The sequence below is a fragment of the Pseudopipra pipra genome, chromosome 2 (genome assembly GCF_036250125.1).
Source record: "Pseudopipra pipra isolate bDixPip1 chromosome 2, bDixPip1.hap1, whole genome shotgun sequence".
In the NCBI taxonomy this organism is placed as follows: Eukaryota; Metazoa; Chordata; class Aves; order Passeriformes; family Pipridae; genus Pseudopipra; species Pseudopipra pipra.
Window position 1 is genome coordinate 118,986,861 of NC_087550.1, and position 26,023 is coordinate 119,012,883.

The following is a 26,023-nucleotide window of genomic DNA, read 5'->3' on the forward strand; positions in this document are numbered from 1 at the left end:
CCTGATCTGAGATTCTCCAGAATCAGTTCCTAAGTTAAGTGCTATAAAAACCCCTAATAAATGCTACCTTGACATCAGGGTTTTTTTAATCTTCTTCCATAAATCTAAAAATCTGAGAAGATAATCTCATCTTTTAATTTCCTTCCCCCTTTTCTCTCTCCTTGCAGTCCTTCAGTTCAGACCCAAATGCTTTGTTTGCTTCCTGTACATTTTTCTCCCATTTTGTTTGTTCAGGGAGGCTCCACAGACGGGTGTCAATTGATCAGAGCAGGTCCTTTGTGATTTATCAGCCACTTCTGGGGAGGACAAAGCCAGTGGCACCCAGAGGGCCATAAATTCCTGCCTACATCAAGCACCAGCACAAGAGGGGCTTTTATTTTTTAATGTAGATGCAGCCCCAAAAGTTGTGGCTTGTATTTGTCCCAGAATGGCAGTGATTCCTCAAGTGTAGAGCCAGCTGTGTTTCCACACAGACTGTCTGTACAGTCTGTACACACTATTCCCATAACCAGGAATATGCTCTGGAGTTGAAGGATTTATTCAGAGAAATCAGATTTATTCAGCATTTATTTATTATTTTATTTATTATTTATTATTATTTATTAATAAATATTATTCATTATTAAAAATATTATTTATTATTATTTATTTATTATTCAATATTTATTTATTATTAACTAATCACCTCCACTAGTTGTGTCTCTAAAACACTGATGCTTTTTACTTTCATCCTGTTTCAGCCCCTCTTTTGTGGGGGGTTCCATGAGGTGTTTTAGTTCATTCATTCCCATTGCTGTGTCTCCTCTCACTGACAAAAGTCACTTTACTTTGCAAGATGCTGCCCACTCTGATCTTGCCCTGGGCAGGGGAATGGCCTCGTGGGGGCTGCAAACTCAGCTCAGAGCAGGAATCTGCCTCCCTGGGAGCAAAGGATTTTGTCCTGGGGGTTTCCAAGGGCTGCTGCAGGGAAAACTGGCAGGGAATGAGATTAATGCTTTAATTAAATGAACAGGAAATCTGCTATTTTTTTTCTATTTTTGTGTTGCAACAAAGCCTTCAGAACTCCCACAGCCCCCCAAAGTTGAATGCTGATTATTAAATCAATGACCTTATTAAGTTATCCATCCATCCAGGTAATTATCTAACTTTATTGAGATTTTTTCTGAACTGTGCCACAGCACTAAACTTACTTACAGTACTTTGGACCAGACAAAGCATCAGAGTGAGCCTTGGGAAGTCTGGCTTAGGGCTGGAGTTGCTTTTTCACTTTTCCTTGGAAGAGTCTCAGGTTAAATGTCATTAGGAAGCAATTTGGATGCTGGTAATTTGGGAAACACCCACGGAAAATTGATGTTTCTTTTGAAAACAACCATGAAAAGGTTCTTCAAAGCTGCTGGCCAAAGAGATCTCAGAGTGAAGTGCGACCCCAGGAGCAGAATTGGTAGCAGTAGAGTCACAGATGAATTAAAAATTAATCATATTTATCCCTCCCTGTGCTTGAAGAGTAGTTCAGGTTCTGAAGTTCTCTCAGCCTGCCCTGCAGTTGCTTTGGATTTGTTCTTAGCGAGAAGCAGGGGGATGGTGACAGTCAGTCAAGACCCAACCCAAGACCCAGGAAATTTCAGATGTCTCCTTGAAGTGCTGTTTCTCACCTTTGCAGGAGCTACAGAAACAAAATTATGCCAATTTTGAAAGGACTTTGAAATCCTTGCGTGCAAAATATGCAACAATTTTATCTTGTTAATAATAATAATAATAATAATAATAATAATAAATATTTGCAATGTTTTCATAATAAAACTCGGGGTGATTTTGCTGTTGAAATGCAGAACTGTGACAACCAGCACCTGCTGGTGCAGGAGGGGCTGGGAGACCTGAGCAGGGACACGATGGCAGGGGAGAGGCTCCCTCTGAGCTGGGCTTTGAAGAGCTGCTTTCATTTCCAATTCACAGCCCGTGTCCCCGCAGCCTTTTGCTCCCCTTGCAGCGCAAGCCTCCAGCTCAGCTCGCAGCCTTTCCCTGCAGGGAGTGCTGTAATGTGTGCACAGCCTGAAAGCACCCGGAGCTGCCCGGCCCGGCGACGTCCTGCCCATATCAAGTGTGCCCAGGCAGGCCCTGAATGCCTGGCAAGGCTTTCCCCGGGCTTGTTCAAGCTGCCCAACCTGCATCTCGCATCCTGCCACCACCCAAGTCGTACAATAACCATCTGGACTGGCCCTGCAGCCCCATTCAGGGCACGGGACAAAGTCACCGCTTCTCCTCCACAATCGCTGGCTGACGTGCGGAGCTGGTTGGGCTCCAGGCTGTTCCTGGAGGATCCCTCCTTCCCCTCCGGGCCTCCAGCACCACCTTTATTTATCCTCACGGATTCAAATGCAGAGCAACACCCCTCTCGTCCTGCTGCCATCCCCTGGCAGGTCCCAGCTGAGTTATCCCCCTGCTCTCCCTGCCGAGTGCAGGAGCCGATGGTGGGACATCCCCCTGCCAGCTGACAACGAGGGGCACTGCACCTTCAGCAGCTAAATGTTAGTGTTTATTATAGAATATTAGATATTACAGGGTTAGGACTGCAGAGCCACTGGCAGAAAGAGGAGGAGGAGCAGCTGAGGGCACTTGGCTGGTGCAGCTGGAGCAGAGGAGCCCCAGGGCAGAGCTCAGCTCTGACCTCTGCTCACTGGGAGCAGGGACAGGACCCAGGGAAGGGCTGGAGCTGGGACAGGGCAGGCTCAGGGGGGATCTCAGGACAAGGTTCTTCCCCCAGAGGGTGGTGGGCACTGACCAGGCTCCCCAGGGCAGTGGGCACGGCCCCAAGGCTGCCAGAGCTCCAGGAGGGTTTGGACAATGCTCTGAGGGACAGGGGGGAGTGTTGGGGTGTCCAGAGGGAGATGCACGTGGGTGGGTTTGAAGGACTCTCCCAAGTGCTCCTGCCTGGCAGTTTAAACCAAAGGGAGATGATTTCACCTGCAGCTTCATAACACACCAAATCCTTCTGAGAAGCAAATGCAGTGCCAGTGCTGCTGAGAGCAGAGCCATTAATGGATCCTGAAAAACACCCAGGTGAGGGACTGTCAGGGGCAGCCCTCAGCACCCCTTCCCCTCTTCCAAAAATCCCTCTTGCTCTGGTAAGCAGTAAATTGGGGACTCCTCCCTCAGAAGCACTTTTACTGGTGGTTGAAGTGACAAAACCCATGAAGAGAAACTTCCCTGCCACTCCAGGAGGCAGAGGCAGAGCAAGGCTCGGGCTCCAGGGAGTTGTGCTTCCACTGTTCAGCACTTGTTTTGCAAACAGGAACATACTGCACGTTCTCCTGGGGCTCCTCACCAAAACCTGTGCAGAAATTTAATGCAGAGGAAAAACTAATAAGCATCCTGCAGATGAGAGAAAACACGAGGGGAATCTCCCCTGGAAGCTGCTGGGCTTGAAGTTCCCAGGGATGCTCTTTTTCACAGAATCACGGGATGTTTGTGTTGGGAAGGACCTTAAAGACCACCCAGTTCCAACCCCCTGCCATGGGCAGGGACACCTTCCACCAGCCCAGGAACAAACTGTCCATCTGGACAAACTGTCCACCTCGGGGGCAAACCTCCCTCTGACAGGAAAAGGAGGGCACTGGCACGAGGGAGAGCCTTGCACGGAACAAACTCTTCCCTTTTTGGGGTTCCTGGTCAGAGGAAGTGGCACCAGGATCTGTGGAGAAATGGGAGCTTTTTCCTTCTTGTCCCAGGTGAAACCAGAGAGAGGGTGAAGATTTTAGGTCTTTCCTCATCCTCTTTTCATATTTCTCTGTTTCACACCCTGTTCACACCCACTTGTCCCTCAGCAGCACTCTGGAAGTCCCAGGCAGGGATTGGGGTCTCCTGCTCTGGGAGAAAGAGCTCTGGGCATGCACACACCAATTTTCCTTCTCCTTCTCCCAGGGAATTAGAGGAGCACATGTACTGTGGTATTTTACAGTGGAAGTGCTGGGCTGACAGTTGTACTCGATGATCCTAAAAGGTCTCTTCCAACTCTGAAGATTCTACGATTCTACAGCTGAATATAATGCTCAAAGCTGAAAAATTACTGCTTAGACTTCACAGAATCACAGAATATCCTGAGTTGGAAGGCACCCCAAGGATCACTGAAGTCCAACTCATGCTGCATTGCAGGCTTTTGATTGTTTTGTTGGGTTTTTTTTCCCTCCTAGAAGGGTATTTTTCATCCCTGGTAAAAAAGAAAAAGAAGTACATTAAAACCCAAAAGTTTGAGTTATTGTTGCAAGAGTTCAATCCTGGTCGCCACCATCCCTTCCCTTTCTTTGCACCATTTCCCAGCTCCCCGAGAGGAAAGGAAACAATGAATGAAAGAAGGGCAGAAAAACCCTCCAAAAGAGAGCAGGGGTCCCCTCTGAGCCTCTCTGCCTGGCAGCTCCTGGCACGGGGTGGCCGTGGGCACGCAGCACAGACTTGGCAGCGCCGGGCCGGGCTGGCCCCTCTTTGTGTGCCAGTCACCTCCCGATTGCTGCAGAGAAAGCCGTTTGTGGGGGGTGCAGGAATTGGCCACCCCACCAGACAGAAGGCAGAAGGGGGAAAAATAGGCAAGAAACAGGCAAATGAGTGCAGGGGGAGGGGGGGAACGACCCCCGGGAGGAAGCGGCACCGGCTGCTCCCATTCACGGCTCAGCTCTGCCCGGTGGGTTCTGGCTGCTCAGGAGCTGTGAGCCAGCCAGGCTCCAGCCCCCAGGGTCCTGCCAGCAGGGACACCCCCCGAGGGGGCCCTCTGCTTTTGGGGGCCACTCCCAGCTGCTGCTGAAGGGACTCTGCTCCCCCCTCGCCGTGCGGGGACCACGGTGGGTCTGTGGCACCCACACACCCCACAGAGCCACACACCCCCTGACTCAGTGCCTCAGCTCAGATCTGCTCTGCTGGGCTGGGAACAGCTGGGAATTCAGCAGGACGGGCACAGCCCTGAGCTGACACGCTCTGGGGGGGGTTAAGAGGGTGATGTATGTGGGAGTTGAGGTGATTTCCTGTTTTTTCTCCTGTTGTCAGACTAATAACCCATTTTCCACGTGCAGGCAGATGAGCACAGGAGCTGTGCAAAGGATGGACAGAGCAATTTCTAATTCAAACACAGATATTGCTTCAATGCAGCCACTCGAAAAGCAAAGTCAAATCTCAGTTTCAAAAAGTTCTGTTCAGCGAATATTTATTTTTTACTGGAGGCATCAGTAGCTTCTTGGGACGCTTCAGTAAAAAACACACACGAATAACAGAAGCACAACTATCTCCCCTTGTATCAGCTGGCTGCACTCTGCTCCCCAAAGCACCTTAATGCAAAATGTATAGTTAGCCACAGTTTTAACTCACCGAAAATAAACGAGGACAACAAAGCTGGGGGGGGTTTCTTTGTCAAACAGCTTGAAATGAGCAATCAAACGCTCATTTTAACAGCGTTACATGACAGAAAATGAGCCCAAAATAATATCTGGCCCTTCCCGCGGTGAAGTCCCGCCGGGGAGTGTGAAATCACAGAGCCCCTTTCAGAGCCTTGGCTTCCCTCACGAGAGCCAGGGACGCTCCCGGAGGTTTCTGGAGTCAGCAGCCGCAGCCAAGCGCTGTCGAGGGCTTACACCGGCACGGTGCAAAGGGACAATTTGCTCGGAGGGCTGTGCCTGATCCCGAGCACAAAGCGCGATGTCACGGTCAGCGGGGCTGGCAGCTCGGGCAGCCCCGGCCCGGGACAGGGACACGGGAGCGCTCCCGGCCGCGGCTCCGGCGCTCATCGGGTGTCCCGGCGGCTCCAAAGGGGCCCTTTCACAGCGACGCACGGCCAAGAGCGGGCACGGAGAGCGGGGGGGAACAAAGGTGGCTCTGAAGTCATTTCCCCGGCTCGGTCCAGCCATCCGGTTTCGCTCCCTGCCCATTGAGGGGGCAGAAAGCGGCAGGAAGAGCGGGGCTGAAAGGGAACAAACCGGCCCAATGGGCTGCGGGGAGGCAGCCAGGGCTCGGCTCCCATTCTCCCTGCCCAGAAAGGGATGAATGATTAATTAGAGGCGTCCAAAAGGTAATGGATGTGGCGGGCGGGCTCCTGGGCCAAGTTCCTCGAGCACCTGCGAAAACAGGAGGCGACGGGACACAAAGGGCCTCTGCCCCTTTATGGGAGCACAGAGGGGCTCTGTTCCCCCTTCACCTGGTCTGCTTTCTGCTGGCACAGCCTCCTTGCTGCCTGGAGGGAGCAGAACCCCCCTTTCTGCAGAGAAAGGACTCAGAGCCATCCCAGATGCCAAAAGGTAATGGGGGGGTCTGGGATCCGGCCCCCAGTCCAGAGGCTGCAGAGCTACGATGCCAGATCTTTTCATCTCTGCAGAGCCTGACAGCCAGGGCACAAGGGCACTGCATGCAGAGGTACCAGAGATGGGATTGCCAGAGGAACCTGGAGAGGATTAGACACTCAGATCCCACTGCAATTAAACACAGCCTGGCTGTTTGCCTCCCTTAGACACCTTGGAAAATCCCAGCCTGCCCTGTGGGTCTGGCACAGCGCAGAGGAACCTGTTAAAGTGAAACACAAGTTGCATGTGGTACAGAGTAAGGGCTCGGTTACTCCTGAATTAGGGTAAAAACACCTTTGTCTGTCTGGTTTTGTCAGTTTGAAAAATGTGCTGCCCAGGGGGCACTTCCTCAGGGGGCAGAGGTGTGGGTGGCTCAGGTGGAGAGCAAGAAAAGGTGTTTTGTGTCCAGTTCTGGGCTCTCACAGTGATGCTGGGTAAGGAATTCACGTGGCAGGTTGGTGTGGTCACTGTGGAGCTGCACCTGCAGCTCTGACTGGTTCAGGGAGAGCCTCCCAGCAATGACAGGGCCTGCAAATCAGCAAGGAAGAACCTTAAGTGCTCAAGGCACTTTGTTAAATAGGATTTAGCTCCCTAGGTTGCTTAGGTTTTGCTGCTGAGTGGAATGACACCCAAATTCCCCTGTACATCCATCCCACACGTGGTCATTTGGGGGTGTGAGGAAGTGAAGGCCCTTTGGGAATCCCACTGGAGGAATAGCAAGGAGAAGCAATGCAGGCAGCACAGCCCTTGCTGTGGAAAAGAGTCAGTGAAATGATTCCTGTGCCTTTTGGTGAAGAAGATTTGGCTGAACAGGGAGAGTGAACACACCAAACAGTGGGAATGACCAGCCTTGTGTTGCTGCAAGTGACACTGGGGTAGACTCCTTTTAATAATTTCCCTCCTTCCCTTCCCATTAACCAGCCTGTTAATGCTCACAGAGGATTAACAGCAAGGCCAGGGTGTGTTTGGATACAGAGGTGCTGTTGTGGTGGAAAAGTTGCCCATCCATCCTGGTCTGGACACACCTTCCTTCACCAAACACCTCCTGCCAGAGGAGCCTCTGGAGAACACAAGTGGAGGCATCAGCACAGCCAGTCTGACTTATTTCCGTGCAGGCAAAGCTGTGCAAAGCACACCTCACCCACAAACAACCAACCAATCATCTCAGAAATGAGATGAAAGTCACTCCGAATTTTTAGGTCCGCTCTGAATTTTTCAGCTCCCTGGGGTGGGGTGTGCAGTGAGGGAGGGTCGCTGCGGGAGAGGGGGCACCGCGGCACAGGAGCAGGGAAGGGCACTGCGGGCTCTGTGCCCGTCCTTGTGACTGTGAGAGCCACGGGTGTGTGCCGAGCATCGCCCTGCCCGTGCTGTGTGACTGGGAGAGCCCCCTGTGTGCCCCGAGCCCCGCCGATCCCGCCCGGCCCCGCCGAGCCACGGCAGGTGCTGGATGTTGGTGCTGGATGTTATGCTGTCTGTTGATGCTGGATGTTGGTGCTGGATGTTGGTTCTGGATGTTGGTGCTGGATGTTGCTGCTGGATGTTGGTGCTGGATGTTGATGCTGATGTTGGTGCTGGATTTTGCTGCTGTCTGTTGGTGCTGGATGTTGATGCTGGATGTTGGTGCTGGATGTTGCTGCTGGATGTTGATGCTGATGTTGGTGCTGGATGTTATTGCTGGATGTTGCTGCTGGATGTTGCTGCTGGATGTTGGTGCTGGATGTTGGTGCTGGTGTTGGTGCTGGATGTTGGTGCTGGATGTTGCTGCTGGATGTTGCTGCTGGATGTTGGTGCTGGATGTTGGTGCTGGATGTTGCTGCTGGATGTTGGTGCTGGATGTTGGTGCTGGTGTTGGTGCTGGATGTTGCTGCTGGATGTTGGTGCTGGATGTTGGTGCTGGTGTTGGTGCTGGATGTTGATGCTGGGTGTTGGTGCTGGATGTTGATGCTGGATGTTGGTGCTGGTGTTGGTGCTGGATGTTGATGCTGGGTGTTGGTGCTGGATGTTGGTGCTGGGTGTTGCTGCTGTCTGTAGATGCTGGATGTTATGCTGGATGTTGCTGCCGGATGTTGCTGCTGGATGTTGCTGCTGTCTGTAGATGCTGGATGTTGCTGCTGGATGTTGCTGCCGTCTGTCAGTGCTGTGGCGCTGGCCCGGGGCGGGCCCAGCTCCCGGGGGTCTCCTCGGTGGCACGCTGGGCAGGAGCCGTCCCCGTCCTTGTGCGAGGCAGCAGCGGCGTGTCCGGGGCCTCCTCCCGGGCCGCCGGTGGGTTCCCTGGCGCAGGGAGCGTGCGGCTGGAGCGGGGATGCTCCCAGGGCTCGCTTTCTCCAGATGGTTGCCGTGCCCGGCGAACAAAAGCCAGGACGGCGTGGCAGGAGCCCCACGGGAGCTCCCCCTGCATACAGAGCAGCCGGGGCCGCGATCCGCCCCGACACCGCTCCAGACGGGAGGGATTCCCTTCCCGGTGCTCCGGGGGGATGCTCAGCCGAGGGCGGGCAGGATGCTCCCGGGCCGGGGGCGGGGGGGATTAACTCGCCGTCTGACCCGCCTCGCACGTTCCTTTGTCGGGACAAACACAACAGTTTTGTTTCCCGGACGAGCAAACCTGGAAGAAGCCGGTTCGGCCTCTCCGCAGAGGTGTCTGGAGTGGGAGGGGTTCTGAGAGCGGGAGCAGGGGACCAAAACACAGCCAGCCAGCCTGTCCCTTTGCCTCTGCTCACAGCACCCAGAGCAGCGACTCCCTTGGGCACCTCCTGCTCTGCTCTGCTCAGCTGCTCCTGCTGGAGCACTTCCAAAGTGCTAAAATGGCGTTAAAACCATCGTGTCCAAACCTTCACCTGGCTACGTGAATGCTCAGCTTCCCAGAGCTCCTGGAGCTGAGAAGGCTCAGGGGTGACCTGGTTATGGCCCTCTGGGGCCTGAAGGGACCCTGCAAGGAGGATGAAGAGAGACTTTGGACAAGGGCCTGGAGGGACAGGACAAGGGGGAATGGCTTCCCACTGCCAGAGGGCAGGGATAGATGGGATAGAGGTGAGAAATCCTTGCTTGTGAGGGTGGTGAGGCCCTGGCCCAGGTTGCCCAGAGAAGCTGTAGCTGCCTCATCCCTGGAATTGTCCCAGGCCAGGTTGGAGGGGTCTTGGAGCAACCTGGGCTGGTGGAAGGTGTCCCTGCCCATGGCAGGGGGTGGCACTGGATGGGCTTTAAGGTCCCTTCCAACCCAAACCATTCTGTGATTCCATGATTCTTCACCTCCTGTGGCCCTTGCCCAGGGAGCTGAGTTGGGCAAGGAGAGCAAGGCCTGATTTTCACAGTAACCTTGGAGCCAGGATGTTGTTTGGGCCCTGCCTTTGCCACGGCCTCGAGCAGACCCCAGCTCTGAGGTCACTGCTGAAAACCTGTGCTGGAGGAAGGTGAGAAAAGCTTTAGCCTGGTCTAAGGACACCGAGTAAATCCTTACCCTGGTCCTTCTGGCTGTGCCACAGACCAGAGGCAGAAAGCCCCAGTGACAAAACCCAGGCACTGGAGTGGAGTTTGTCCCAGTGCAGAACTGCCCCTGGTTTCTGTGAGACAGGGATCCCTGGGGCCTCAGAGCTGCTCTGGACTTTGGGGTTGCTGCACTCCCGTGTGTGTGTGCAGGTCTGGGGGTCACAAAAGACATTCAAAATGCTGGAGCTCTTTAAAATAATGCAGAAGTATTGTTTTAGTGACAAAACTATTATTTAAATCCTGCCACAAGCTCAGCTGAATAACACCCACCTTGGAAAGGGTTTACCAAGGCAGTATTCCCAGGCTGGTCGCTGCCAGCAGGGTTTTCTCTGTCTCTCACTGCCCAGCACTGCTGGGATGGCAGAAATCCAAGCTGCTGCCAGCAGCCAGGCTGGGAACTGTCCCTGAGCTGGGAACTGTCCCTGAGCTGGGAACTGTCCCTTAGCTGGCCTGTGGTGGCTCCTGCGTGGCTTGGCTGTGCCTGGGGGGTGGGCAAAGGTGCCCAAGTGGTGGGCAGGGGTGCCCATGGTGTGGGCAGAGCTGCCTGTGGGGTGGGCAGAGCTGCCCAGATGCTGCCAGGGGCCCTGTCCCTCCGTGCCAGCCAAGGGCAGCCAAGTGCCGGGCAGCAGCACCGGGAACCTGCCAGGAAAAACACACCCCTGGGGTTTGTTTGTACCTGCTCTGAGCTGCTGGATCCAGATGAGTCTGCTGCAGGAAAGCAGGTCCTTAATCCCACTAATTAGCCCACCCAATTTTCCCAGGCAGGCCCCTGGTGCGGGGTGGGGCTGATATCCCTCCCCACCCACCTTCCAGGGGATGAGGTCTCGTTCTGGGCCCATGTGAAGGTGTGGCTGGGGAGGTTTGGCACGACCTGCTTTGGGATGAAGCTCCCAGCATAAGGTACCACGGAAAATGAAGCTGCTGAGGTGCTGGAAGGGGAAGGCAGGGCTGGATTTGTGGATGTGCCTCCTGGGTGTTTTGGTGGGGCTGTGCTGCCTTGTGGGACACACAGTGAAGGCTAAGACTGATTTTCCCTGAAGTATTTAGTGGTATCTACAGATGTTCAGATGCTTGGACAGAATGTGGGGAAACACCATTTCCATGGAATCACACAAGGGTTTGGGTTAAAAGGGACCTTAAGGATCCTCTTGTTCCATCCCTTGCCACGGGCACAGACACTTCCCACCAGCCCAGGTTGCTCCAAGCCCCATCCAGCCTGGCCTTGGACACTTCCAGGGATGGTCAGCATGTTCCATTTTCACCCTGCTCTGTCCTCAAACCCTAGCTCTGAAGCTCCATCACTGCCTCCAGTCAGGAATCCTGCACTGGCTGATCTGACTCACCCTCTTAAATCCCTGCATTTGCCCAAATCAGGCTTTGGCTTCTCTGATGAGGCAAAACGTAGGCAAGAGGTGGGGTCTGAGCGCAGGGACCTGGTGATGCCAGCGGAGCTCAGGCTGGGATTTGGGAACCTGGCACCTCGGGGTGTCACTGGGGGCTCGTGAGCTGCGGGGAGGAGGCAGCCCCAGCTCCCAGCACCCGGCTCCTGCTCCTCAGTTTTGGGTCACCTGCACCCACCCTCACCCCCGGTGTCACCCGGGCACTGCCGGGCCGGGGGCAGAGCGGGACCGGAGCCTTCCCACGCCTGCGGAGCCTCTCCCGGCGTTGCAGGTGACGAGCCCCGAGCCGGAGCAGATGAGGAGTTTATGGGCTGTTAATAAACTGTAACCAATCGCTGAATGGCCGCGCGTTGTGTTCAAGCTGTTTGGGGCCACAGGTCCTTGGGAGAGCTTGCACTTGCTCTGCCTTTATTTCGGCGTAGCAGGGACATGAAAGCATGTGGCAGACTCTCGATGTTTGTTACAGTGAATAGACATATGTCCCTCACACTAGCACGGCGAATATCTAATTAAGTCGCACAATGCTGGCTTATACCCAGGGGCAGTCGCAAACAAGACGCTGTCACACTCTTAAGAACACAAACAAAATGAAAATTGCCTCTTTATACATTATAATGAATATGTTTTCAATGCATTAAAAGTTCATTTACTCCCAGGCTCTGTAGGACCGGGTGGATTTCAGCTAATATCATTTTTTCTTTTTCCAGAAGGGTGGGTTTGGGCAGGATTAGGGACAGGTTTGGTGAGGAAGCTCCGGAGCATTTTGCCAACAGACCTGAAAGAAGAAACAAATTCTTATTGTGTGTTTATGGTGTTGTCTCAGCCAAATCCTGCTCTTCAGACCCCCAGCTCAGGAGTGACTTCTCCCTTCTGCAGGACACGTCTGCCGTGGATTTGTGTCTCCCTGCCTCCCATCTCCTCTCTTCCACAGCAGGTTTTTCCATTTTTGCAGGCAAGAGATGGTGGCCCTGCTGCTGGATGGCTTTGGGGGTTGTCTCCTGCTCCTGCCAAGGTCTGTAAGCTCATCTGGTGCTCCAGCAGCACCCAGGGGTGAGTCCTGATCTGGTGCAGCTTCTCCTGGGAACACCTTTAGGTGGCTGCTTCTTCCTTCTTCCTGCCCCAGCACTTCCAAGCCCTTGGAGCAGTGTAAAGGCTGCCTGGGGCACTGCAGCCTGTCCCTCTTCCCACCAGAGCTCCAGTCCCATTTAAGGCACTTTGACACTTTTTCTGCATTTCTACAATTTACTTTCTAATGAAATTTGCAACAGAGACATGAGCAGAGGCTGCAGTGGGGAGAGCTGTGTGATCTGGGGTGATTCCCACAGGCAGGTTAGGGAGCAATAAACCCTTCACAGAATTGTGGAATCAGAGAATATCCTGTGCTGGGATAACCCTAACCCTAACCCTAACCCCATCCTGTGCTGGAAGGGACCCACAGGGATCATCCAGTCCAGCTCCTGGCCCTGCACAGACACCCCAACAATCCCCCCATCCCTGAGAGCACTGTCCTGTTCCTGGCACTCTGGGATGTGTGATGGATGTGCCTGGGGAAAGTCCATCCCTTCCAGCTCTACCTCCAGCAGAGCCAAGAGCCGGGACAGAGTCAGTCCCTGGGGGGCTGATTCCATATTTTAACCCACTTTTCCCCTACTTTAACCCCTCAGAGAGCCCTGGGGGCTGCTGCTAACAGGGGAGACTGACCAGAGATGTGTTGGAGCTCCCTGCTTGTGGTCCCCAGGTCACACCAGACCGTCCCTCCACCACACAGACCAGCTTGGCACGGAGCACCTTGCCCTGCAGTATTCCCAGGATGCTTTATAGGGACAGGAGATTCCCTGAGCCACTTTCACACACTGAAACAGGAGCTGGATTCGAGGGAATTCTGGCTTAGGGCTCATGAAAGCTCAGCCTTGGGTGGCTTGAACTGCTCATCCTGGACAGTGAGGAGCAGGCAGGGAGGGTCCTGAGGGGGCAAATTCCTCCTCACAGCACCTCTGCTGGGGCCTGGCAGAGACACAGAGCCTGCAGGGAAACCAAAACCATCCCAGTGAGCACAGGGAAGGGGCTGTGGCTACTCAGCCTCAGCTCTGACATCTCATGTAAAATCATGGAATGGTTTGGGTTGGGAGGGACCTCAAAGCTCATCCAGTCCCATCCCCTGCCATGGGCAGGGACACCTTCCACCAGCCCAGGTTGCTCCAAGCCCCATCCAAGCTGGCCTTGGACACTTCCAGGGGTGGGGCAGCCACACTCTGGGCAGGTTAGAGAAGGTCTCTCAAGAGCCCATCCATTTTTTTCCTCAGTGCAGCTCCTCTCCCTCTCCACCCCCTGCATTCTGTGCCTGCTGTGTCTGAAGTTCTGTCCAGGAAAAGGATTCCCCCCCTCCCTTTTGGGATGCTGGCCCTGGGCAAGGTCCCTCACCCTGCTCTTTGTGTGCCCTTCGTGCTGGATGCACCAGGGAGAGCTGGGAGCTGCTGAGAAACTGGGAATATTCTGGCCTCTGCTTGGATCTTGGCACTGCCAGGCCTCCCCAGGTGTGGGCTAGGCAGTGGCTGTGGCCAGAGGTGTGCTCTGTACAGAGGAATTCCTTCCATGTCCCTTGGCTGTGGCCAGAGGTGTGCTCTGTACAGAGGAATTCCTTCCATGTCCCTTGGCTGTGGCCAGAGGTGTGCTCAGCTCCTGCACTGCCCAGGACAGAGGAAATCCTTCCATGTCCCTTGGTGTGGCCAGAGGTGTGCTCTGTGCAGAGGAATTCCTTCCATGTCCCTTGGTGTGGCCAGAGGTGTGCTCTGTACAGAGGAAATCCTTCCATGTCCCTTGGTGTGGCCAGAGGTGTGCTCTGTGCAGAGGAATTCCTTCCATGTCCCTTGGTGTGGCCAGAGGTGTGCTCTGTACAGAGGAATTCCTTCCATGTCCCTTGGTGTGGCCAGAGGTGTGCTCTGTGCAGAGGAATTCCTTCCATGTCCCTTGGTGTGGCCAGAGGTGTGCTCTGTACAGAGGAAATCCTTCCATGTCCCTTGGTGTGGCCAGAGGTGTGCTCTGTACAGAGGAATTCCTTCCATGTCCCTTGGTGTGACCAGAGGTGTGCTCTGTGCAGAGGAAATCCTTCCATGTCCCTTGGTGTGACCAGAGGTGTGCTCAGCTCCTGCACTGCCCAGGACAGAGGAAATCCTTCCATGTCCCTTGAGTGGCACTGAAGAGTGGAATTGCTGCTGCTGGGGAAGGAGCAGAGGGTGTGGGGAGGGAAACTTCGTGTGCTGCTCAGCACAGCCCCAAACGAGGGCTGAGCACTGGGGGGGCCGAGCTCCCCCCTTGGAGGGGTTTCTCTCCCCCAGAACACACTGAGGGCTTTTGCCACCCCAGCTCCGCTCTTTGGGAAGGGTCTGGAGCCTTCCCATCCCTCTGGGACACACAAATCCAGACTCCTTCCCTCAGGCACAGGCAGCCAAACCTTGCTGGGGTCCCTCAGGAGGAACAAAACAAGATCCCCCCCCTCCCAAAACTCTGCTAATTTTCTCCTCAGAAGGATTTTTCTTATAAAAGTGACAAATGCTGGGACTGCTTTTGCAGCACAACCAAATCCACACCAAAAAAAAAAAGGAATCGGGTGTTTTTCTGGTTTTTTTTTCTTTTTTCAAGCAGACAAAGAGGTGTATAAATGTGTCTTATACATATATGTATATGTCTTTCTGAAAATAGCATTTAACAAATGCCTTCTGCATCTGCAGGATCCTCCAACAATCCTGACACCGTGATCAATCTGCAGGCTGGGGATGTTTGCTGACAGTGATTGATTGATTTTTCCCGCTAATAGGATCAACATTGGGAATATATTAACGTAAAAGGCACGCTCCTGCCTCGCAGGGAACACCCCTGCCTGGGCCTGGCCCGATTGTGTGGGCTCTGGCAGCGGGATGCGATGATTGATGACAGGCAGGGGATGAGCAGAGGACCCAGGTCCCCCCGTGCTCTCCCCATGTGCGTGACACTGGTGCCCTGCTGGGCCAGGGCCAGGCAGGACAGGGGACAATGGATCGGGGTGGCCCAGCCAGATAACCCCTTCTAATGCATATGGGGAGATCTGACCTGCCAGCTCAAGGGGAGCAGGCAAAAAGCTGATGGGAAATTAATTCTCAGGAGTTTGTCAAGACATCTCCAACAAGTGAAGATAAATGGCAGAACAAAACTTCTAAAGCTAATCCCAAGAATGGGGCTGAATGGAAAAGGGAAACACTCTTTTGCATTTACATCCATCTTTTGGGGGAAGAGCCACGGGGTGAGTTTGGGCTTTGGGAGGCTGAACCAGCCAGGGGAGTCCTTGGAATGTCCTGGGCTGGGAGGGACCCACAGGGACCATGGAATCCACCTCCCAGCCCTGCACGGGACACCCCAAAAATCCCCCCGTGTCTGCACTTTGGAGAGGGTTTTGAAAAACGGGAGTATTTTCCTGGTGCTGGTTAAAGCTCAGCCCGAGCTCCCGGTTCTCAGGATGAATAAAACATTACTGCCATCAATTAATGATCCATATTTGTAACCAGTTTATCTCTGAGGTGTTGACTGGGACTGGCATTCATGTGCTTATTTTCTTGTCAAGAAATAGGTCTTGAATGAATGATTTGCTAAAGATTCTCCTTATTCTAATAAATTTGACGAGACAATGCTTTTCCAGGCAGAGGTGCCAAGACATTTTTATATACTTTTTCTTAATGAGCCTCCTTTTTTCCTCATCATAACTTAGGATAATAACTTACCATAATTATAACTTAGTCTTATGAAGACTTCATGAAATTTTGTGGAAGATTCTCCTCACTTCTGGTACTGAAGAGAGTTTGTCTTTGTATTCTGGTGTGGAAGGTATTTATACTTTGGGTTGCCTGATAATGTAAACCCCACCTCTTTACAGGTTTAAAAATTGGGCAATTACAATATTTCTTTTTTTTTTTTAAGTATTCAGACCTCACTCCCTTGAGAGAGGTTTTTAGATGTGTTCCATTTGTCCACTAAAAAAAGTTTTCAATGTAATACTGCAGTTTCCTTGTCCATCCATTATTTAAGGCTGGATTCTTTCTAATGGAGCAAACTTTGGGTGTTCTAACAGCAAACCAGGATGGACTTAAATACTTCCTGGCCTTTTGCAGAGGTGGAGCTGACACAGGCTCGTGTCCCTGCTGCCATCATTAGAGTTACTGTCTCCCCTTAATTTTTAGGAGAAATATTTAAATATTATTACATTGAAAATTCAGTTTGGGGGATGCTGTGAAGCCCAGAGAGGTGGCAGCCTGTGCCCAGGGATTGCTTTGAACCCCCACCTGCCTGCCTGGAAGTTTGGGAAGGGACTGGAGCCAGGCTTTGGGAAAATCTCCCTTCCCATCTCAACCCCTGCGTGGGCAACCAGGTTTTCAGGGCTGGGGTTGGGATGCTGAGTGTTTGCAGAGATCCTGGTGGGAGAAGGATGGTTCCAGACTCTGCCCAGTGGTGCCAGTGACAGGATGAGGAGCAATGGCCAGAAACTAAAACACAACGAGTTCCACCTCAACATGAGGAAGAACTTCTTTCCATGGAGGTGGCAGAGCACTGGAACAGCTGCCCAGGGAGGGTGGGAAGTTGTTCTCTGGACACATCCCTGTGTCACCTGCTCCAGGTGACCCTGCCTGGGCAGGGGGTTGGACTGGGGGATCTCCAGAGGTCCCTTCCAGCCTCAGCTATTCTGGGATTCTGCAGTAACTCTTTTGTAAATCTGGCTCTCAGCTGTCCCTGAGCGTTCAGGAACAACCTGGGTGATGCTGAGTCACAGGCTGGGAGGTGCCTGGCCCACCTAGGGGGAAACCACCACTCCAGCACAGAAAAACCAGAGCTCTGCTGCAAGAACTGGTTTGCAACACCGAGTGGGAGCTGCTGGCACCACGAGAGGCTGTTTGGCTCCTGTCACACTGGTGCCCTGTGGACCATCCTCCAGGGGATGGCTCACACAGGGCGTGGGACTTCAGTCTTTCACCCCTGGAAGTGTAAAAACCAGCCCTGTTTTCCAACCAGGGTAGAACAGCATTCCCAGGGTTGTGCATCCCAGGGCTGTGCATCCCAGGGCTGTGAATCCCAGGGTTGTGCATCCCAGGGTTGTGAATCCCAGGGTTGTGCATCCCAGGGCTGTGAATCCCAGGGTTGTGCATCCCAGGGCTGTGCCACAGCTCTTGTCTCTGGAATGACACCCCAGTTCCCACATTCAGCCCCTGAGTCTGGCATGGGGACATTGCAGGGATGTCCAGGGGGAGCTTGGCCCAGAATATCAGTGGGATGAGGCTTTTAAGGGGAAAAAATGAGTATTTTCTGTCTCCAACTTATGCAGATGTGTGTAAGCTGTGCTCGTGAACCTCCCCCTGCCAGGGGGTCCTGCCCTGAGCCCACCCAGGTTTGTATTACTGGGGACAGGTTTGTAGCTAAAGGAGAACCAAGTTTTTCTGTGGAAGGCTGATTTTAGAAAGCTCTTGAGGGGGATTTGGATGCTCACTCTCAACATTCACTCCCGTGAAGAGGAAGGGAACCTGCAATCCCACACAGGGGCTCTCACAGATCCCATCCCACAGCACTGAACTGGCAGCAAGAAGAGCTGGTGCCCTGGTACCTCCCTGAGCAAGAGAAATGCCTCAGTCAGGGGTTTGCAGCAGATTTTGGGCTACTTCGCTTACATTGGCTGGGCAGAGGCTGAAGAAATTCCCTGCTGAAAGGAGGCAAGAACAGCAGGGGATAAAGGTGGAGGAGCTGCTTATGTGCCCTGCCATGGCCAACCTTTCCTCCCCTTGAGGAGGAAAAGCTCCCTGGGCTTCCCTGATGCTTTCCAGTTTCTGCCTGAAATGTGCTGAGAGAATCACGGAATGGTTTGGGTGGAAGGGACCTCAAAGCCCATCCAGTGCCACCCCCTGCCATGGGCAGGGACACCTTCCACCAGCCCAGGGTGCTCCAAGCCCCGTCCAACCTGGCCTTGGACACTTCCAGGGATCCAGGGGCAGCCACAGCTTCTCTGGGCAACCTGGGCCAGGGCCTCCCCACCCTCCCAGGTGTTGCAGATATCGAACCTGAGTTTCCCGGGTTTCAGTCTGAACCCACCAGTCCTTGTCCTGCAGTTCCTGGCTGTCCCTCTCTGCACATTCTGTGCCTGGAGGGGCTGGTGGGGAAGATGAGGAGAAAAATAGAAGAGAGAAAGGGGAAGTGGGGAAGGAGGGAAAGAGAAGGGGAAGTGGGAAGGAGGTTAGGGAAGGAGAAAGGGAAGGAGTGAGGGGGTGAGTGGGGCCGTAGGAAGGAGCCGGCTCAGACGCCGGGACGAGCTTCCTCCTCCTGTCGGAACAGGTAGAGATAGACCCCGAGACAGCCTGAAAAAAAGCAGGAGGAGGGTGAAGGGAAGGGTCTGTGTGGCTCGCATGAAAAAGAAGTTTAAATTCAGAGGAAGAGGGATCAGCTGGGCACTAAGAATTGGGGTGGCTGCTCGGGCTGCAGGAAGGGCTGGGGGCTGCCTGCGGGTTCCTCCTGGCCCGGCAGAGCCGCAGGTGACCCCCGGCAGAGCCCCCTGTGTGCGCTGAGCAGATGTACCGCCCCCTGCCCGTAACCCGACCCGACCGAGCCGCGGGTTCACTGCGGGCGGTGCCGCCGGGGGAGCCCCGCGGGCTCTCCGGGGAGCGGGGGGCATAGGGGGGGCATAGGGGGAGCATAGGGGGGACCATATGGGGAGCAGGGCGGGCGGGAGGGCCCCGCGGGACGGATAATCCCATTTGCAGGTAGCCCCTGGGGAGGGGCCGGGGGGGCACAGCTGGCGGCCCGGCCCGGCCCGGCCCGGCTCGGCCGAGGGACCGGCACAGCCCCGGGGCTCCGGGGGAGGATGCGGAGCCTCAACCCGCCGGGCAGCGGGGCGGGGGGTGATGCCCTCTCTGCTTTTGCCACCGGTGGGGCCGAAACGCCCCCGCAGAAAAGCGGGATCCCCACGATTGCCCCCGGCCCTCCGCCTCCCGGGGCGCTGCTGCCCGCCGAGGATCCCCGGGACCACCTGTTAGCGCAGGGAAAGGCCCTCCGGGGGAGCCGGGCAGGCAGACGAGCAGGATTTACCAGCTTCTGGCCACTGCCGACTTTTGCATCTGTCAGGGTGCTAATTATTGCCTTTAATAGAGACAAAGAACAGCTCCTAATGATGCTCCCTCTAATTCTCACCTGCTCCTGCCCTTCTTCCGCAGCAGCGCTCCCTCGCCGAGCCCCGCTAATTGGGAAAGCTGCTCTGCTTATTGCGGCCTCCCCGCGCCTGGGGGGGCTCCGGGAGCCCAACCGGGGCCGGGCGGCTCCATCCCCTCGGCTCCGGCCTGACGGGAGCTCCCCATCCCGGTCCCCGCGGCGTTCGGCACCCCCGGGCTGCCGCGGGCTCGGCGAGGAGCGGGGGGATGTCGGGGTGGTCTTTGCCCCCCGCCCGGCCCTCGGCTGGCAGCAGAGCCTGGCAGAAGGGCTCCTCCCGTGGCGGGGACCGTCCCAAGGCGCTGGCGGACACCTGGCTGCCAGCCCTCCCCCCCCCCGCCTTCCTCCCCTCCCCACCTCGGGAGAGGTCTGGAGCGGGGGGGCTGGTGCTGCGAGCATCGCCTTCAAAGCCGCAAACCGGCACAGGGCTGGCACCCCGAGGGGCAGCGCCGGCGCCCGCCCGGCCACCCGGGGCGGGGGAAGGCTCCTGGGCCATCGGCGATGCTCGTCCTTGGTCCCCGGGGCTTCGTCCCCGCCGTCGCCAAAGGGGCTTTGCTGGGGAGGGGGGATTCCCTCCGGGGGTCGGGCGAGGTCGGGCCGGGTGTCACAGGAGAAAAACGGAGGGTTGTTTCCTATAGTCGCTGGGGTGGGGGGACACTCTGTCCGAGCCCGCTTCCCTTTCCTGAAGAGTCGCAGGAGGATGGAGCGAACCCCCCAAGGCAGAGCCCGGAGGGGCGGTGGGGCCGGGACCGCCTCGCTCCCCGCGGGGCCCCCCAAACCCGCCCCGGCCGCCGGGACCGCTCCGGTTCACACACCAAACCCAAAATCCCCCGGGAGCGGACTCGCTCTCGTTCCCCCGCGGGTGTCTGTGCGCTCAAAACTCCCCCCCGGCCCGTGGTAACGCATTAATAATTCTGTATTTATGCGTAGGTAGCCAGCTGGTTATTTTAAATAGCTGTCTTGTCTCGGTCTAGAGAGAGAGAGAGAGAGGGGAAAGGATCTGCTGGGGCAGGGATCGGGTTTTGGGATCTCCTGCCCACCCGCAGCCCCGAGAGCGATGCGGGACCGGCCCCCCGGGGGCTGCCGACCTCCTCTTCCTCAAAAACACGGGATTCCTTGGGCTGTTCCCCTTCTCCTCCCTGCAGGAAAGGGGAACCCACAGGCTGCTCCACATCCTCCACGCGTGGAGCCCTTTCCTTGGGGTGTGCGAAATATTCCCTGCCCAAACACCTGCCCAGGGCTGCTAAAATACACCGGGGCGAGAGACACGATCGACTTCGGGAGGGGAAAAGAAAAAAGGGGCCGTCCCCAAATAATTTTCCTTTCCCTTTCCGTGGATTCTCGTTTGGAGGGTGTTTGATTGAAGGTCAAGTGCGCAGGAGCCATTACAGGCAGCAAACTCCCCACCGCCAAGTTTAATGTTTCCTCTCCCCGAATTAATGTTTAATTCATATTTAATTACTATTTAGCCCCTTCCAAGCGCTGGATTCGATGGACAAACATTTTCACACTCCGAACGCGGTACCAGCCGCTTTTTTTCCTTGCCGCTCTGAATCTGCGGCGAACAAATGAGGAAGATAAAAAAACCCAAAACAACAAAACCCCCAAACCCAACCCCCAAACGATTTCCATTAGCCGGCTTAGCAAACTAACAAAAAACTTGGGGAAAAGGGAAGGATGCGCCTGAGCTGTTCCCATCCCTTCCCCACCTGCCTCCGCCTCCCCGGAACAGCGAGGAAGAGGAAAAGGACATTTATTTAAAATGCTTTTTGTTTGTTGGTTTTTGTTCGTTTGTTTTTTATTTAAAATCTCAACAGTGGATCACTTTTTTTTTTGCAACCAAACAAGTAATAAATATTATTTAGCAACTTTTTTTTTCTTTTTCTTTTTCTTTTTTTTTTTTTTTACAAAAATAAACAGATGATAAAATCTCTGCGAGGGGCAGCGATAAGAAAAGTTGTTATTTCAGAAACAAGCCCAAGTTCTCAGTATTGCAACACGGACAGGGTGACAGTTCCTACACAGAAAGAGCATTAAAGAGTTGAAACTTTGTTAAAGGTGGCAGGAACGGAAAAAAAAACCAAACCAAACGTGTTATACGCTTAAAAGAAAAACAACCCAACGAACCCCAAGAACCCAAACCAACGAAATCAAGGCAGAACGACCCCTTTTTCACTCATGAGGCTGACACAGGACAAGTGCACGGACGGAAAGCTCAGGCAGAGCGGACTCGCGTCGTTATCGGTATATTTACAAATCCCGAACCGGAAAGAAAACCGACAAGAGAAAAAAAAAAAAACCGGCGGGAGGGGGAGCGGGGAAAGCGGGAATAAACTGACTTTCCCGGCGACACTTCCAGCCGGAGCCCCGCTGCCTCCGGCCGGCGCCGGGCGCCCCGGAGATGGGCTTTGCGGGGAGGAATGTGACTCAGGAACGGTTCCAAAGGCTCTACGTGTAGAAACGAACCCGGGAGAGGGGAGGGAGCGGACGAGCGAACAAACGAACGAGCGAAAGCCCCTCTGCAGTTTTGGTTCCTCCGTTCGCGGCGAGCCCGGGGACCGCCCTCCCCTCCCGGCGAAGGCATCGGCGGCGGCGGGGAATCGAAAAGCGAGAAGACGCGCGGGGCTCCGCTTGTGCCGGGCTGGTTTCCCCGCCGGTCGGGGAGCGGGGCAGACCCGGGCCGGGCTCCGTCCCCTCCCGCCGCCCCTCCGCCGGCCCCGGGAGCGGAGCGGGGGGGACCCGCTGCCTCCGGGGGAGCGTCTGTAGGTCCTGGGGGTGCCGGGGCGGCGCGGGCGCGGCGGGGCGGCCCCGCCGAGGGGCTCATTTGGTGTCGGTGGCTAATCTGGGCAGGCTGGCCGTGCCCATGCCGGAGACGTGGTGGTGCGGCGGGGCCGACACCTGGCACATGCTGCAGGGGCACGGCATCCCCCCCCAGTGCTGGAAGCCGCTGCCCAGCGGGGCGGCGGCGGCGGCCGAGGGCGACTTGAGGAGCCCGTGCGGGGGCCGGATGGAGCTGACGGCCGAGAGCCCGGAGCCGGGCAGGGAGGCGCTGGAGACGGCGGCGGGGGGCAGGATGGGGTGGTGCACGGGGTGCGAGGCCGGGTGGGCCGGGTGGCCGGGCAGAGGGGCGGAGTGGGCGCCCATTCCGCCGGGGCAGGCGGCGGGGTGGAAGCCGGCGTGGTGCCCGCCGTAGATCTCGCTGACCAGGCGCTTCATCTCCTCCAGGGAGTTGGTGAGCATGAGGATGTAGTTGCGCGCCAGCAGGAGCGTGGCGATCTTGGAGAGCTTGCGCACCGACGGGCCGTGGGCGTAGGGCATCACCTCCCGCAGCCCGTCCATGGCGATGTTCAGGTCGTGCATCCGCTTGCGCTCCCGGCTGTTGATCTTCAGCCGCAGCTGCTGCAGCTCCGGCTCCGTCATCTGCTTCTTGTCCTTCTTGGAGGAGGAAGAGGAGGACGAGGAGGAGGACGACGACGAGGACTTGAAGCCCAGCTTGTCCACCACCACCACGCCCGCAGCGCTCATGGCGCTGCGCAGCTCCGCGCTCAGCTCCGGCGGGGAGTCGCTCTGCGTGGAGCTGGACACGGTGCCGCCCGTGAAGCCCCCGCCGCTGCCTTTATTCCTGGCCGTGAGGAAGAGGTCATCGGGCTCCGGGGAGGACGGGCGGCTGGAGACCAGGCTGGCGTCCGAGTCCATGGCCCGGCGGGCGGGGCGGCGGCGCGCACCGGGCTCTGCCTGCGGGGAGGGGAGAGAGCCCGCGGGCGGCCCCGCGTCAGCGCCCGCCCAGACTCGCCGCGGCCCCGCCGCCCGCCCGCCCCGTCGGGGAGCCCGGTCCGCGGGGCCGGAGAGCGGCTCCAGCGGCGGCACGGGCCGCGCTGCCCGCCCTCCCCTCGCCGGGGGGGCACTTCTCCTCCCGTCCCGTCCCGTCCCATCCCGTCCCATCCCGTCCTGCCCCGTCCCTCCCTCGGCGCCTCTCCGCCGGGCCGGGGGTGCCGCGCCGGGGGTCGCGGGCGCGGGGGGCACTCACCGTGCGCGGGGCGGCCGCGGGGAGGGCGCGCCGGGACGGGCGAGCTCGGCAGCAGCGCGCACCTTGCGGCGGCCAACGCGGCCGCTTTATAGCCGCGCCGGGGAGGAACGATGTCACCGGGCGGGAGGGGGGCTGCGCCAATCCGCGGCGGCGGCGGGGGGGGCGGCTGATGTCACCGGGGCCGCTCCGGCTCGGCGGGGCGGGCGGACGGGGGGGGACGGCCGGCAGCGGCGCGGGGAGCCCGGCGGGGGGGGGCGCGGCGGGGGGGAGGGACTTTTGTCAAATCCATAATAAAATGCAACAATGACAGCGCCGGGAACAGCTGTTGGGGGGGCGGGACGGGACGGGGACGGGAGCAAACAGCCCCCGGCTGCCGCCGGCACGTCGGTGTTTCCCCGCGCCCCGTCCCGCCCCGCCGGGGAGGCTCAGCCGCACGCACCGGGCGGCCGGCGCTGCCCCGGGAGGGTGTCCCCTCCCGCCCCCAGCCCGGGCGTTGTAATCCCGTTAAGTGCAGCAAAGGGAGACGGAGAATAGAGTGATTTCGACCACTCTGTTCCCTACGAGCGAATTTCCCGGCGGAGCCCCCGACTCCGGCCACGCAGCAACCTGGAGAAGCGCTGGGAGCGGCCACCTAAAGCTTCCCCCAAACGAGCCTTCAGCGAGCCCGGAAGGGGAGAGGAGAGAGAAGGAAAGAGTAAAGGACATTAGCAAAAAAAATAAATAAATGACCTTCGGAAATGCCTCCCGCCTTCCTCCGCTGCTCGCCCGGCTCCCGGCGAGTCCCCTCGCCCCGGCAGCTCCGTGCAACAGGGTCGGGGCTTCCTCCCACCAGGGTAAATCCCCCGGCCGCCCCCTCCCCGCCGTTCCCCCCCGGCCCCTTTGCCTTTGTTGTATTATTTTTACACCCGTGTGTTTCCCAGCTGGCCCGGCAAGCCTCAACCATCCGTTAAATATGTATTTAAAACGTTAAGAAGTGAAGCGTGGAAATGTGTTTCCCAACGGTTGCGGGGATGATCCGTAACAGGTCAATTAGGAAAATCTGTCCCAGCGACAGCCGGGCCCGCCGCCCGCAGCCCGGCGTGTGTCCCTCCCGGCCCCGGCCCGGCCACCGGGACCTGCCCCGGGCTCCCCCGGCCCTGCGGGGAGCGGGGGGACCCCCCGGGACTGGGGGGAGCTGGGGCCGAGCCCCGGAGCGAGCAGCGGGCCGGGGAGGGGGGACACAGGTCCGTGCAAACTCTGCGCGTGTCGGGCGGTGCGGGAGCGGCGCGGGGAGCCCGCTCTGCCTTTTGGCGGAGGGCTCTGCGCCGAGCGTTGTGGGGGCCGCGGAAAACACGGCAACGACGAGCACAACTCATTAAGCCCCGGCTCCTTCCCCCTGGCCGGCGGCTCCCGGCGGGCCCGGGGGGGCGGCGGGGAGGGGGCGATCCCCCCGGGGCCGCGGTGCCGGGGCGAGAAGGAGGAAAACGCCGGCATCGCTCGTCTCCTGCTTCCCAGGGCTTGGTAATTTTCCTTCTTAAATGCTGGGACCCTTCCTTGTTAAAAGGTCGGATCCGCCGCCCCTCCGCCTCCCAAACGGGGGGTCCCATCCTCCCGTCGGGGCTGCGGCTCAGCCTCGGGGCAGAGCGGCCTTCCCGCCGCTCCCCGAGCCCGCGGGTGGGATGGGACGGCTCGGGGGCAGTGCAGAGGGGGCTGGAGCAGAGCTGGGGGTCACCTGCCCGAAGGGACAGCGGGGAAAAGGGGCCCCCGGCCCTGGGCAAACGGGCATGGGCAGCGGGCGGGGGCTGCGGGGCCGCTGCTCCCGGCGGGAACCTTCGGGCAGCGCCCTGGGGGGCCCGGGAAGGAAGAACCGGGCAAAGGACTCCTTCCTTTTCCTTTTCCTTTTCCTTTTCCTTTTCCTTTTCCTTTTCCTTTTCCTTTTCCTTTTCCTTTTCCTTTTCCTTTTCCTTTTCCTTTTCCTTTTCCTTTTCCTTTTCCTTTTCCTTTTCCTTTTCCTTTTCCTTTTTTCTTTTTTTTTCTTTCCTATACCTTTTTTCCTTTCTCTTTCCCTTCTCTTCCTTCTCCTTCTTCACCTCGTTCTGCTTTCCTTTCTTTCCTTTTTCCTTTTTCTTTTCCTTTTCCTTTTCCTTCTCATTTCCCTTCTCTTTCTCCTTTTCTCCTTTCCATTATCTAATTTTCCTTTTAGTTTTCTTTTTTGTTTGTTTGTGGGTTTTTATTTGTGTTTTTGTTTGTTTGTTTTGTTTTTGTTTGTTTTTCCTGTTTTGGTTTGTTGTTTTGTTTTTTTTTTTTTTTTTTTTTTTTTTTTTTTGTTTTTTGTTTTTGGTTTTTGGTTTTTGGTTTTTGGTTTTTGGTTTTTGGTTTTTTGTTTGTTTTTTTTTTCCCCCCTCCGCCCTGCAGAGAGAAGATCTGTGTCCCTAACGGAACGAGCGATGGCCCTGGTGCTCCCCGTCCGTCTGTCTGGACACGGGTCTGTCGGTCCCGCAGCCCGCGGGGGGGTCGGACCGGTCCGGGCGGAGGCAGCGCGGCCGAGCTGCTCTGCCGTCCTGCCAGGGTGCAAGGAAGGAGGGGTTGATCTCTGCCGAGAGATGACAAAT

At 56.6% G+C, this 26,023-nt stretch overlaps 1 protein-coding gene across 1 annotated transcript; it reads right to left on the reverse strand.

The window, feature by feature from the left end:
• Window positions 1-22,136: 22,136 nt before the first annotated feature.
• OLIG2 (oligodendrocyte transcription factor 2) lies at window positions 22,137-23,500 on the reverse strand. Its single transcript, XM_064647199.1, has 2 exons — window positions 23,433-23,500; window positions 22,137-23,140 (listed from the first exon to the last, which is right to left on the reverse strand). Exon 2 carries the CDS (start codon window positions 23,099-23,101, stop codon window positions 22,226-22,228), a length of 876 nt encoding a protein of 291 aa, XP_064503269.1. The 5' UTR covers window positions 23,102-23,140; window positions 23,433-23,500; the 3' UTR covers window positions 22,137-22,225.
• Between the last annotated feature and the right edge of the window lie 2,523 nt (window positions 23,501-26,023).

Coding starts and splice junctions, on each gene's coding strand:
- OLIG2 (XM_064647199.1), bottom strand. CDS start 23,101: ATGGACTCGGACGCCAGCCTGGTCTCCAGCCGCCCGTCCTCCCCGGAG.